Raw genomic sequence first — 13,664 nt, forward strand, 5'->3', positions numbered from 1 at the left:
CTGACAAAACTCTACCATCTGGTGAGCAAGATGTATGAGACAGGCGAAATACCCTCAGACTTCAAGAAGAATATAATAATCCCAATCCCAAAGAAAGCAGGTGTTGACAGATGTGAAAATTACCGAACTATCAGTTTAATAAGTCACAGCTGCAAAATACTAACGCGAATTCTTTACAGACGAATGGAAAAACTGATAGAAGCCGACCTCGAGGAAGATCAGTTTGGATTCCGTACAAATGTTGGAACACGTGAGGCAATACTGACCCTAAGACTTATCTTAGAAGAAAGATTAAGGAAAGGCAATCCTACGTTTCTAGCATTTGTAGACAGAGAAAGCATGTGACAATGTTGATTGGAATACTCTCTTTCAAATTCTGAAGGTGGCAGGGGTAAAATATAGGGATCGAAAGGCTATTTACAATTTGTACAGAAACCAGATGGCAGTTATAAGAGTCGAGGGGTATGAAAGGGAAGCAGTGGTTGAGGAGGTATTGAATAGAATTGGGGAGAAGAGGAGTTTGTGGCACAACTTGACAAGAAGAAGGGACCGGTTGGTAGGACATGTTCTGAGGCATCAGGGTTGTAGTCTATCCCCGATGTTATTCAATCTGTATATTGAGCAAGCAGTAAAGGAAACAAAAGAAAAGTTTGGAGTAGGTATTAAAATCCATGGAGAAGAAATAAAAACTTTGAGGTTCGCCGATGACATTGTAATTCTGTCAGAGACAGCAAAGGACTTGGAAGAGCAGTTGAACGGAATGGACAGTGTCTTGAAAGGAGGGTATAAGATGAACACCAACAAAAGTAAAATGAGGATAATGGAATGTAGTCGAATTAAGTTGGGTAATGCTGAGTGAATTAGATTAGGAAATGGGACACTTAAAGTAGTAAAGGAGTTTTGCTATTTGGGGAGCAAAATAACTGATGATGGTCGAAGTAGAGAGGATATAAAATGTACACTGGCAATGGCAAGGAAAGCGTTTCTTAAGAAGAGAAATTTGTTAACATTGAGTATTGATTTAAGTGTCAGGAAGTCGTTTCTGAAAGTATATGTATGGAATGTAGCCATGTATGGAAGTGAAACGTGGACGATAAATAGTTTGGACAAGAAGAGAATAGAAGCTTTCGAAATGTGCTACAGAAGAATGCTGAAGATTAGATGGATAGATCACATAACTAATGAGGAGGTATTGAATAGAATTGGGGAGAAGAGGAGTTTGTGGCACAACTTGACAAGAAGAAGGGACCAGTTGGTAGGACATGTTCTGAGGCATCAAGGGATCACAAATTTAGCATTGGAGGGCAGCGTGGAGGGTAAAAATCGTAGAGGGAGACCAAGAGATGAATACACTAGCAGATTCAGATGGATGTAGGTTGCAGTAAGTACTGGGAGATGAAGAAGCTTGCACAGGATAGAGTAGCATGGCGAGCTGCATCAAACCAGTCTCAGGACTGAAGACCACAACAACAACAACATATTTGTTCAGCATAGTTTTGTTTTATACTAGCACAAATGGTTGAATGGCATAAGTGTTTAAACAAACATTAGAGATGATACTGTGTATTGTGAGCTCAGTCTCAGTAATATGTTAATTCAGAATGTTATGCAACACAGTCAAGTGCAGAGCATCACAACACTCAAAAATTTTGTATGTCTCAAGGTATACACATTATTTTCGGTACATGTGAACAACATACTAAATTGTTCTTGCATATTATTCTTTGTATCTGAACCAACTAGTAGAAAATAAAATTTTGTCGAGGGAGAAATGGTTGTGTCAAATAAGTGAGTGCAGGCGGAACTGGAATGGTTTTGGCAAATTTGAGTTTGCCAGCATTTGATATTCATTTTGCCAAAAATAAGAAATGACAGTTTCAGTGTCTATATATTTGAGGAGCTGTTAAAATGATTTGTGAGAGTTGTTATAAATTTCATCAGAAAGGAAATTCAACACCTGGGAAAGGAGAAGGTGCAAGTTTATATGAAAAATAGGAAGTAAAATTACACATGTGGAACACACAAAATTATGAACCCTTGTGGTTACCTTAAAGATGATATTTGTTATTGTTTAAATTTTGTTCTGCAGTTGTTTTAAAGTTGTGTCTTACTTTAATGACAAGAGTCAGATACACAGGCATATGAGCCCATCTAGCATTTTCTCAGGTTAATCATTTCATGGATTACACATGACTCACAGAAAATAGTTTCTTCACTCATTTATGGTCGGGATCTTTCTTAAAATGTAACATAATCTTATTTCAACAAGGAAACTCAGTTGTCAGACACTTACTTTCAGTTTGTTTTATCTAAAAATATGGATGATACTTGCTATGATACTGGATAATAAAATAACTATAAATTTTGGAAGGTAACAACTCACCATGTAGTTAGGATTGAATAGCCGATATGCACTTCAACAACAGTGAAGTTGTTGCTAACTTTTTGAGACCATTTGCTCCTTCAGAATTAACTAGTGAGCATATGTGCGCGCGCGCGCGCACACGCACACACACATGCACACACATGCGCGCGCGCGCGCACACACACACACACACACACACACACACACAAATTGTACTGGCACTACAACAATGTCGGAATTGAGAGTCCACCTTGATGCAAAACACATTATTTGTTTATTTATTTATTCCCCAAACTAGTTTCAGCAACAAATATCACCATCATCAGTGGGTTCTTTAAATCTTATTTATTGTATGTTATGCCATGTTTTTAAGAATTATTGGCCCTGTTTGCTACATATTCTCTGTGCTTTTTTCTGTTGCTGTTTTTTCTCAGCGTACATCATGTCATCTGCAAGTTCACTTGACAGCATGTAGCTGATTCTACACACAGAAAAACAAAACTTTTGCACTTTGTTTACGATAAAGAACATTTGTTGCCAATACTAGTTTGGGGAATAAATAAGTAAACAACTAACTAAATGTTTTGTCTCAAGGCGGACTCACAATTCCAAAATTGTTGTTTTTCTATGCAAACATGGACCAAATGGAAGAGCAGTGGTGTGGAGGAGTGGACGAGGGTATAGGTGTTGAGGTGTGAGGGAGAAGGGGCAGACTGTCCGTGGGAGAGGGGTGGGACAGAGAAAGAGGAAGACTGTGGAGAGGAGAGTGTGAACATAGAATGAGTTTAGTGGGGGGGGGGGGGGGCAGAAGAGGTTGATTGAGAGACAGGTGCTAGTGAGGACAGTGCCCAAGATGATTGAGGGATCAAAGGATAAGTTGTGGGGGCAATTCTCGTCTCTTCTACATAGTTTGGAAAAACTGGCTGGTATTGGGAATCGGTAGGGTGGTGCTCCAGATGGTGTGTATTGTAAAGCAGCTATAGAAGTCAGGCGTGTTGTGTTCAGCAGTTACTTTGCCACTCCTCTCTTGGCCTCAGTTGGGTGGTGGCCATCCATCTGATGGACAACTGGTTAGTTGTGTGTACATATAAAGCTGTGCAAAAGCGACAATGGACCTGGTATATATGATATGATTTTTGCTTTCATTGGTGGTCCTGTCTTTAAATATGCCCGTAATGGGATTGAAACAGGATCTGCTGGGTGGTTGCATGGAAAATGTTTTGTGCTTGGGTAATCCATTTGGCAAGGTGTGGGAGTAGATGTGACATAAGGGAGCATAAGGATATTTCATAGATTGGTTGAACAGCAGAATATTGCCTTTAAGGGATGGGAATAATCATGGATAATGTGTTGCTCATTCCTAAGTACCATAATTAGGGGAAACCCTGGTGAAATATACAGTTCAGTTGTTCCAGTCCAGGGTGATAATTGGGTTATGAGGGGATCGCTCCTTTGCAGCTGGTTTATAGAATTGGTCAGAGGATTAGGGGCATGCATGGGAATGGCACAAGATATTTGTATGTGCAATGCATATACTTGGAAGGCCATAGAAGACGTTCATTGTACTGGGTAAAGGATTGTTCATCGCTGCAGGGGTGCCATTCAGTTTGCCAGACTGCCTAGGAGAATTTTTAGTGCGACAGGGATAGCAGCAATCAAAATGGAGGTATTACTGATGACTGGTGTGTTTCATATGGACAGAAGTTTTTGTGGAATCATTGGCAAGTGGTGGTTAACAACAAGCAAGGTGGCACACTGTGCTGAAAGTACCTGGTGAACCAAAGGGAAGTTGGTGTTAAGACTGCTGAGGGATGAGGTTAGTGCCTTGACCCTGGGTCCAGATCGTGTACATATCATCAGTGAACCAGACCATGGGTTTTGGATCTTGGCTGGCTAGGGAGGTTTCCTCTAGATCAGGCTGTTCCAGCTCGTCGGCTACGTGGTGAGCCACGCAGCACTCCCTGCTCCAGGGAGCCGTGTCGCTCGCTGTGACCATTCAAGTGGGCCGGCACGTGGCAGGGCTGGTTGAGGCAGGCGGCAAGGCAAGCGTTTTGATGTGCCAGCTGTGTCTTACAAGATCGACAACCTCATACTCTTAGCTGCTAAGACGTGGTGACATGCTACACCAGGAAATACGATGTTCAGGAAATAAATAAGAAACAACTGTTTTACAAGAAATTGCATACTAAATTTATTGGGCCTTTGTAGCTTGACATCTTCTTTTCATTACAAGATCGGAAATATCAGGCGTCAAAGTGTTTGCAGCGTTAATGCGGAGGATGGCCTTCATTGTTGCATCCTGAAGAAACGATCGTTCCTTACTTTTTACTCTTTTCATTGCTGAGAAAAGCTGCTCACAACAATACGTAGATCCAAACGTGCACATAATCTGAGTGGCATTGTTGTGAAGCTTGGGAAATGTTTCTTGCTGTAATGAACGATACCATCGTGACAAATCCAACGTGTTGTAGTACCTCTCTTTCAACAAAGTTGAATTTTGCAAATCAATAATCTCCATGTGAAGTGACGATGACAAGTCATCGGGGGAAACTGAAAACAGAGTGCTGAACACCTTCAGTTCCATTTCCAAACTAGTGAGGTCTGGGAATCGTGTTTCAAATGACGTGATGAGCTGCTTTAACTTTTCTTGGTAATCGCCGAAAGTAGTACCTTCAGGTAGTTTTAAAGAAGCAAGACCATTGAAGAACGTTAAATGTCCATTACTCATCTGTCTCTCAAATAAACGTAACTTTTCCATGAACGCTTTGATCTGATCGTGCATGTCAATGGCCTGCAATGACAGATTTAAATTATTCAGATGCATAGCTATGTCAGCTAGGAACGACAGGTCTAATATCCATTTTATATCTTTCAGACAACGCATTTCTTCCCCTTTCATTTAGAGAAAAAGGGATATTTCCTCACGAATGGCAAAGAAAACATCAAGAGCTTTTCCCCGACTCAGCCAACGAACAGTACTGTGATAAGGTATATCCTCATACTCCGCTTCCATATCTTTCAAGAATACTTTGAACTGGCGATGATTCATACCGTGACGCCGCTAAAATTCACACACTTCACGACATCTTTCATTACGACAACTAGCTCTGCTGTTTCAGCACACAGTGCCTCTTGGTGAATAAAACAAAGAGTCACAAAGTCTTTCCTGAGTTCGTCCCTGAGTTTATTTTTCAAACGAGAAGCAAAACCTTTGTGAAGCCCAATCATTTGTGGTGCACCGTCTGTCGCTACAGAATGGAACTTATCCCACGGCAAATTCATATTGTCCACCGATTCACAAACAGCTTCAAAAATGTCACGTCCTGTTGCGGTGTAATCGAGTGGTACCACATCCAACAGTTCTTAAGTTACTTGGAGCTCCATGTCGACACCACGCACAAAGACTGTAAGCTGAGCACAGTCCGACGTGTTGGTGCTTTCGTCAAGCGCTAGCGAAAATGCAACACAGCTCTCCGCCTTTTCCCTGAGCTGAGTCTCTAAATCCGCTGCCATGTCCAGGATTCGACGAGTTTGCTTCGACAGGCAAACCCCTTCAATTGCCTGCACCTCCCTTGGAAACAAACATTCTGCAACTGCTACCATGCATGATTTTATGAGTGGTCCCACCGAAAACGGCTTGCCACTCGTCGCAATGATGTGAGCAACCCTGTAGCTTGCTCGAATTGCAGATTCAGTAGTGTTTTCTCCGCTCTCATTCACCTGAAAATTATAAACGCATTACAGAACATGAACTATGTTGCATGTTTTGATACCCTCCGTATTACGAAATCGTTTTTAATCTTACGTCTGCTGGTATGTCGTTCTTAAGTCTGGCTACCAGTTCTCTGCGTGCAACGCCTTCTACCTGATCGTAGTTCGCTGCGTGAAGACGTGTATAATGTCGTTGTATATTGTACCTCTTCACAGAATTAAATACTTTATGACATACAAGACACTGAGGACGACCATCCCTCTCAATGGATAGAAATGTATCCTCAAATAGAGGTACAGGGCTCCCGCGGCTAGTCATAGCTGTCATTGAACACGGATTATTGCGTCAGTTGCGGCTGCATGCGGCCAGGGGGCAGTGAGTTCGCTTTCCCCCTCCACGCGGGCTCCGAGCTGTCGCAGTGAGTGCTCCGGCTCCCTGGAGCTCGGTTGGAACAGCCTGCTCTAGATTGACTGAACAGGTTGGCTTAAGAGGATGTCATGTTAGTGCCCATTTCCGTGTTGATGATGTCTTTGTATATCTTCCTTTCAAAGGAGGAGTTGTTAAAGATAAGGATATACTTCATCAGGTGTATAAGGAATGGGACTGTGGGTTTCGAATTGATAGGACAGTGGGACAAGTAGTGTTTGACATTGGCATGGAATATATTGGTGTATATTGAGGTGGCATCACCAGTGAAGAGCAGGGACTCAGACTATAATGGAACAGGGATAGTTTACAGATGAGAAGGAAATGGTTTCTGTTTTTGATGTACATTCAGCTGTGTGCAATAGGTTGGAAGTGTTAGTCAACATAGCAAGTTTCTTTTCGTAGGTGCACAGTTATTAGTTACAATAGTTAGTCCAGGACAGTTAAGTTTATTGATGTTTGGGAAGCACTTAGAAGATGGTTGTGCAGAAAGCGTGGAAGGTAATTAGGATGGGATGGGAGATGAATTTGAGGGAGACATTCTGGAAAGGGACTAAGGACTTAAGATGGGGTTACAGGTTATAATGAAATTCTGGAGTTGGATCAGTGGGGGCTGTGTTGGTAGGTGAAACAATCATATGGTTGGTGAATACCTACTGTTTTGTACCAGTGCTGTTTATAATGACTGATAGGGACGCTGCTCAAATTGGATGAGTATTAAATTTAGTTCATGTGTGTATCTGAAAGGTTGAATGGATAATTGGCTTCTAGCAATAAAGTGTTCATAAATGCAATAAGTGCCAGAGGTATAAAATCACAAAATAAAATAGCAGAGAAATCTTTGTTACTACAGTGATGATTGCAACAATGAAGGTTGTTAACTTGCAGCAAAGTTTCATAGCTTAAAGAAAATTGAGATTTTTGTAAATGATGTGCCTCAAGTTCTACTGACTCTGGAATGAATAAATGGAAATTTAAAATAGATTTGGCAAGCACTTAATTTGGAAAGAGCAATTTATTCAGAAGAAACAAAGAAAACCAATGTAGTATATAACAGAAAATCTGTGATTCCCTTGAAGTAAGCAGAATTTGCGATGCTAAGCTTTCTGATAGCTGAAATTTTCCTAATGATGAATGTAGCCAAGGAGAGATTTCTTCATTTCTGGAGGGTATGATGATGGCAGGTATGCCTGCTGTCTACGTGGATGCCTACGAATTTAGTTTAGTATACTTTTTGTATGTACTTCATGCACTACACAGATCCATGGCTTATGTGGTTAGACTAGGATTTGATATAGTAAATTTTATCAGTTTTACTGATAGCGAATTTACATCGAATGAGGTAAGGTGTTAAACAGCAATTTGTTCACACCATCCTCTGAATCAGTGGAAGATCTAATACCTATCATTATGCTAGATATCAACAGCACACAATCAAAATGCATGTTTCTATGGCACAAGTAAGTAATTTCTACATCGGAGAAACAGTAGTGTGCGACGGACAGATCCTCAAGTGATCCCATTGTGTGCGCTGCTCCAGTCAGATTCCACTCTACTGTCCACTGCGCTTCTCACATCCAAGATTACTTTCTGCTTCTTGCTTTGGGGTAAGATTTAAGCCAGATTCCATTCACCTACCAGATGTTGTATTGGCATGCTTTAGCCACTGGATTACCATGCTGCACTGAATGACCATTGCCTGTAGATAGAGGAGAACCACAGCACTAATGACCAGGGAAAAGCTCACAGCTGTTGGTGCAAGATGTACGTATAATCTCTAGCTGCAGGCTCGACTCCAGTCTGACCCCAGCAATTGGAAGTGAACTTTGACAATGGCAGCCATTCTTGCTGGCAAAATGTCATTAAAATTGTTAAACAATGATCATGAGGCAGGAGCTCTATGGCAAAAAATCACAAAAAAATTTCCGTAGTCATCCCTTGGTTATATATCTGTCCATCACCAAAATTTATAACTTTGTCTCTCATTCTATTCGCCCAACTGGCCTCCATAGAAAAGCTATGGGATGACATTTCAACACTGCCACTTGATCTTCACCAGAAGATGAGTACAATGCTGGTCAGAGTTTCACAGTATTTCAACACTGCCACCTGTCTTGGAAACTCGAAGAGCTTTTCATCAGCAGTACATGCCAAGAAAGCCTACATTCATGTAAGGAAAGCTGACCAGTATCTGTATTTCCTCTACTTCATTATTATTGTTTCAGGTTCATTTGTTGACAGACCAATTTTTAGACATCCCTACTAACTTTTTTAAGGTATTTCAATTCATCTGATGCTCTATACTGCCTAATTTTCATTCTGACTTCCTCCTTGTGTCATCACACTAAGACATAAAGGGCTTTGCTACCTCTGAATATGCTTTAAATATCTGCATATCAAGAGGAACAGTCCCTGCCTCAAAGCTCCATATTCCTCACACTTACGTCTGCTGTTTTTGGTACCAAGAACCTATTTTTTACATATTATGAAACCCAAATTTCCATCAATTCAATTCTTACGCTATCTCTGAAACTACTTACCAAATTAGTAAAGTAATAGCCTCCTTCACCAGACATAAGACGGCTAGCATTACAGAATCGAGTAATGTAGTTGATATTGCTCTTCAGCCTTGCTGGATTTGCCTTTAAAACAATGAATATCAATGCTGGGAGGAAATCATCTGCTGATGCTGGACCTCCTACAGACTGCTGCAGGAGTGAAAAAATATTTCGGCAACAGCGTACCACACAACCCAACTTATCTTGTGGTGCCTTTGCTGAATCCATTCCCAAAATATCTGTAAATAAAGAGTTACTAACTGGAGTAAACAATCTATCTCCAACTGCATTAAGTTCGTCTATGAGCATCAATATAAATGGAGGTGAATCATAGAAAGAAAATTCAAAACAGCAAATTACATATTCCACAGCAGAATACTGTATCAACACTTGACACCTTCATGTTGTGACCAACAATGTAATGTATGTGAATAATCTAAACATGATGCAGCACCAGGCATTAGCAAAAATACATGTAAGTAAGTATATGTCATAAATTTGCAGAGTTCTGGGAAATTTGTGCCACTATAGATATTCCAAATGGAAAAGTATCTACAAATTACAAAGGTTCCAGTTAAGCTGGCAAAATAAGATTATTGAAATAATCACTGCTCGGGACTATTATAGAAGCAGTGTAGAGAAATGAATAATTTTTCTACACTAAAGATGTAAAACAGTTGCAACCTGGCCACACTATGGGTGGGGATTAGCCAATGGGCATATTTCCTTTCCTACTTGGTGACAATTACTTGTCAACTTCAGGTGGTTCTATCTTGGCAAGCATGTGTACTAGGTCTATGACAATTCTGACATCCTCCTGAATCAGCAAAACATACTTTTGCTGTTCGTCTTTAATAGTAAATTCTGCAGTGTTAGAGATGCATAACTTAACACAGGCCTTGGTGAGTGACACTTATATATGGTAGGAGAATACATTAACAGCTGGCCAGTCTACAGTGAACTGACTGCTGAATCTTATCACTAATAGACGTAAGAACTTGACAACTTCCTGCATTGTACTAATACTATACATAAAAAATGCTTATTTGATGAGAATTGCACTGCTTTGTTGTGCAAACACTTATACAACAAAGGGTACATATTTTCTGCAAAATACAGAAGGAAACAGTGAATGACATTATTTGCACTCATTTTCTATTTCATGTTCTTACAGTTATACTTAAAGATGCAAGTAGCATTGAGATTAAAATCCAAAATTAACATTTCATCTACATTACAGTCATTTGAAATAAGGAAAATCAACATCTAATGTCACTCTGATGCTGAAATCATTAGCGATGCAGACTGGAAGATTATGGGTGATAGACAGCCAGATAAGGATATGAATCCGTTGCCTTCAAAACAGGCATTTACTGTATTATTAGAAGTACTTGTTTGTTGAGTATAATCAAGAACTACACAGATATACGGAGAGTATTTGATATGAAGCAGGTCAGTACCACACTAAATTTGTACTCTTTCTTTCAATCCTAATTACACAGACACATAAGACAATCTACAGTGTTTTCTGGATTTGACTTTAAGAAGGATATTTTACAGTATCTCAAGTGTTTCTGTACAGCTGCTCATACACCTGCATGTTTTGCAGCTAGTGACCTATACCTGTGCTTGCCCCACACCCACGTAGAGGCACATATGTAGGTGCATGCATCGTTCTCAATGTGTGCACCTGAGTAATTCCATTCACATCTAAAGAGGAAAACATATGGTACTTCAGTGATCAAGATGCAGGTTAAATATGACTGTGCAGCTAGCCAGTGGGCAGTGGGTTTGTTTTTATGACAGCCTGCCAGTTGTGCTGGTGATGTGCATTAGTGACGCTCCATCATAAATATTTCCTTCTTAAGGCATGCTGAGTACCACCAACATTACTCGCAAGGCTTATTGTGAAGAATTAAATACTTACTACAATCTTAAACTTTACAATGAACAGATCATGAATATGTATGTATGTGTATTTTAGTTATCTCACAATAAGAATAATCATAATAATGAGTTCTAAATATGAAATATAATTTTATATTAAGAAAAAAATAACTATCATCAAATCACCATGCTTGTAAAGTCCTTCATTTTATATAATGAATGCATATTTTTACTTCACTTGGAGAGTTCATAGAGGGAAGTATTACAAAGAGTCTGCAAGGTCTTGGCATTTTGTTGCTGCTCTGATGGATTTGATTCACTGTCTTGGGTGGGTGTAATGAGGAGTTGAAATTTCTCATGCACAGAGGGTAGCAGTTTCTGCAATATATGGATTTACAACACATAATTAGTACTGGCTGACGGCTAATGAAGAAATATCGGACATCAAATGGTGAGTTTCCAAATCAAAAAGTACTTTGTGGATACACATTTCTGATCAACATTGGAGACATGCTGCTAAGTTTTGTTATCTTCCAGCAGTATGTTCTCCAACGAAAGTAACATAATAAACCTTTCAAAAACTTGTATTATCTAAGTGTATCAGGGTAAGAGCCTCATCACTGGCAGTGTGTACTTAATCAGTTACTCTCAGCTTATGTTTTAGACAGCTCTGACAATTTGTTGCGGTGTATCTTTTCCAAGTGCACACCTAGAACTATTGCTGTCCATCATATGGGGCCATATTTCCTTGCTGTTCTTCCACTACCACATTGTATCAATGACACCAAAGGAAAATATAAAATACAGACATACTACACCAGTGGCAACAAGGTTTGCTCTAACATTCAACCTCTTGCTACCAACGAGAATTACTCCAATTTGAAGCTCCAGTTCAAGGTTGAACTGGAGCTTCAAATGGGGAGAACTGTGAACAGGCACACAACTATTGCATGTGTCTCCCTGCCTGGTTTGAGGACACTGCAGCATTTGTGCATGGGGGCTCATTAACACAAATGAGAGGCATGCATGACTTTGCACTGACAACAGTGCCTCCTTGCCTCTTCATGAAATGGCAGCATGCACCCAGTGCACATGGAAAGTCACACAGATGTAAATGCGCCTTTAGGTTGTCTTCTAGTGAATGAAGATCTGAATACTTAATCAATGGGTTTGTCACTCAAATAAATAATGAATGAAATTGGTGTGAGTGTGATTTCCTGACGTAGACTTCCATTTCCTTTTTTTTTTTTTTTACCAAGCATAACAATGAATTGGCAATTAGGCAGCATATATCTTATCATTCTAAAATCACAAATTTTAGTCAGTTCAAGCCGATTATCAAAAATGGCATTCTAAGCAATAATTATATCCACAAAGCACACAATAATTATGTTTATTTTCAAAATGATCTTCAAATTGCACGGTTTCAGGTTTAAATTTTGGTCAGTACAGGATTGTTCAACCCCGAATCCTACCTGTTCTGTATCAAAGTTCCTTTCAGCAATAAATACAGTGAGCAAACAGTGAAATTTCAAAAAAACTCATACTGAAACAAAACCAAGACATGAAAGGTTTCAAGGTCACCTGACGGCTTCCCTGGCTTGAGTAATACCATGACTGCCCGCCCGACTAGCCATGCGGTCTAACGCACTGCTTCCCGAGCGGAATGGTATGCTGGTCCCTGGCACAAATCCACCCAGTGAATTAGTGCCGAGGTCCAGTGTGCCGGCCAGCCTGTGGATGGTTTTTAAGGCAGTTTTCCATCTGCCTCGGCAAATGCAGACTGGTTCCCCTTATTCCGACTCAGTTACACTATGTCGGCAATTGCTGAGCAAACACTGTTACCCCATATGTGTACATGCAAAAATTTGGGGTTACACTCGTCTGGTACGAGATGTTCCTATGACGGGGGGTGTCCACTGTGGGCCAAACCGCACAATAACCCTAGGTTCGGTGTGGGGCGGCAGAGGGGTGAGTGGACTGCTGAAGCCTGTTGTGGGGCTGTGAGCCACAGAGGGCTACGGTGGAGACGAAGTCTCTCCATCGTTTCTAGGTCCCCGGTTCAATACACAATACACAAATACCATGACTTGTGATAATTGTCAATTTTTGTGATTTTAAGAGAAATATTGAAAGTTCACTGGAACATATGTAATTGCTTTACTGCCAAGATATTTAATTAGTTCAATATATTATAAGGTTGTCAGATTTGCCACTGTTAATATTTTTGAAAGCATTATATGTCTCCCCTTGTTGAAATGGTTTCCTTACACTACTTGTTCCAGGTTCCTTAATCTAGGTATGATATTGGTAAGGATTTGCCCATTCACTGGGATTGAAATTCAGGAATAGTTCAGTTTCTAAGAGATTTACATTGACAAAAGGGTTAGTGCGACAAGCGAAAACTAAGATTCTCTCAATTACGGCCCAGAACTTTTTTGTTTTTGTGTGTGAACCCTAAAGTTTCCATGAGATAGCTCAGTGTATGTCTCCATGACTCTTGAGGCAGATATGAGTAGATCTTCTCTGGTGATTGCTAAGGTAGGTCCATCACTGGTAGTGTTCATCAAATAGTATCATGTAATTGCTAAAAGAACTGAACTGAAAGGCAACTGAATATCCCATGAAAGCCTACTTAAAAAGCTGTACAACTAACTTTAAGTGATAGGTCTATGAATATAATACAATCCCCTATCAATTGCTCCCATAGGAAACA

The 13,664-nt window shown here is 40.1% G+C and overlaps 1 protein-coding gene across 2 annotated transcripts in view; it reads right to left on the reverse strand.

Annotated features, from left to right (window-relative positions):
* Positions 1 to 13,664, reverse strand: part of LOC126198230 (rab5 GDP/GTP exchange factor) — an 83,057-nt gene that overhangs the window by 38,152 nt on the left and 31,241 nt on the right. For both annotated transcript variants that reach the window (XM_049934705.1, XM_049934704.1), the window contains exon 7: positions 9,044 to 9,300. In XM_049934705.1, coding sequence (XP_049790662.1) covers positions 9,044 to 9,300 — 257 coding nt within the window. The remainder of the gene's footprint in view (positions 1 to 9,043; positions 9,301 to 13,664) is intronic.

The sequence above is a fragment of the Schistocerca nitens genome, chromosome 1, assembly GCF_023898315.1.
Source record: "Schistocerca nitens isolate TAMUIC-IGC-003100 chromosome 1, iqSchNite1.1, whole genome shotgun sequence".
Classification (NCBI taxonomy): domain Eukaryota; kingdom Metazoa; phylum Arthropoda; class Insecta; order Orthoptera; family Acrididae; genus Schistocerca; species Schistocerca nitens.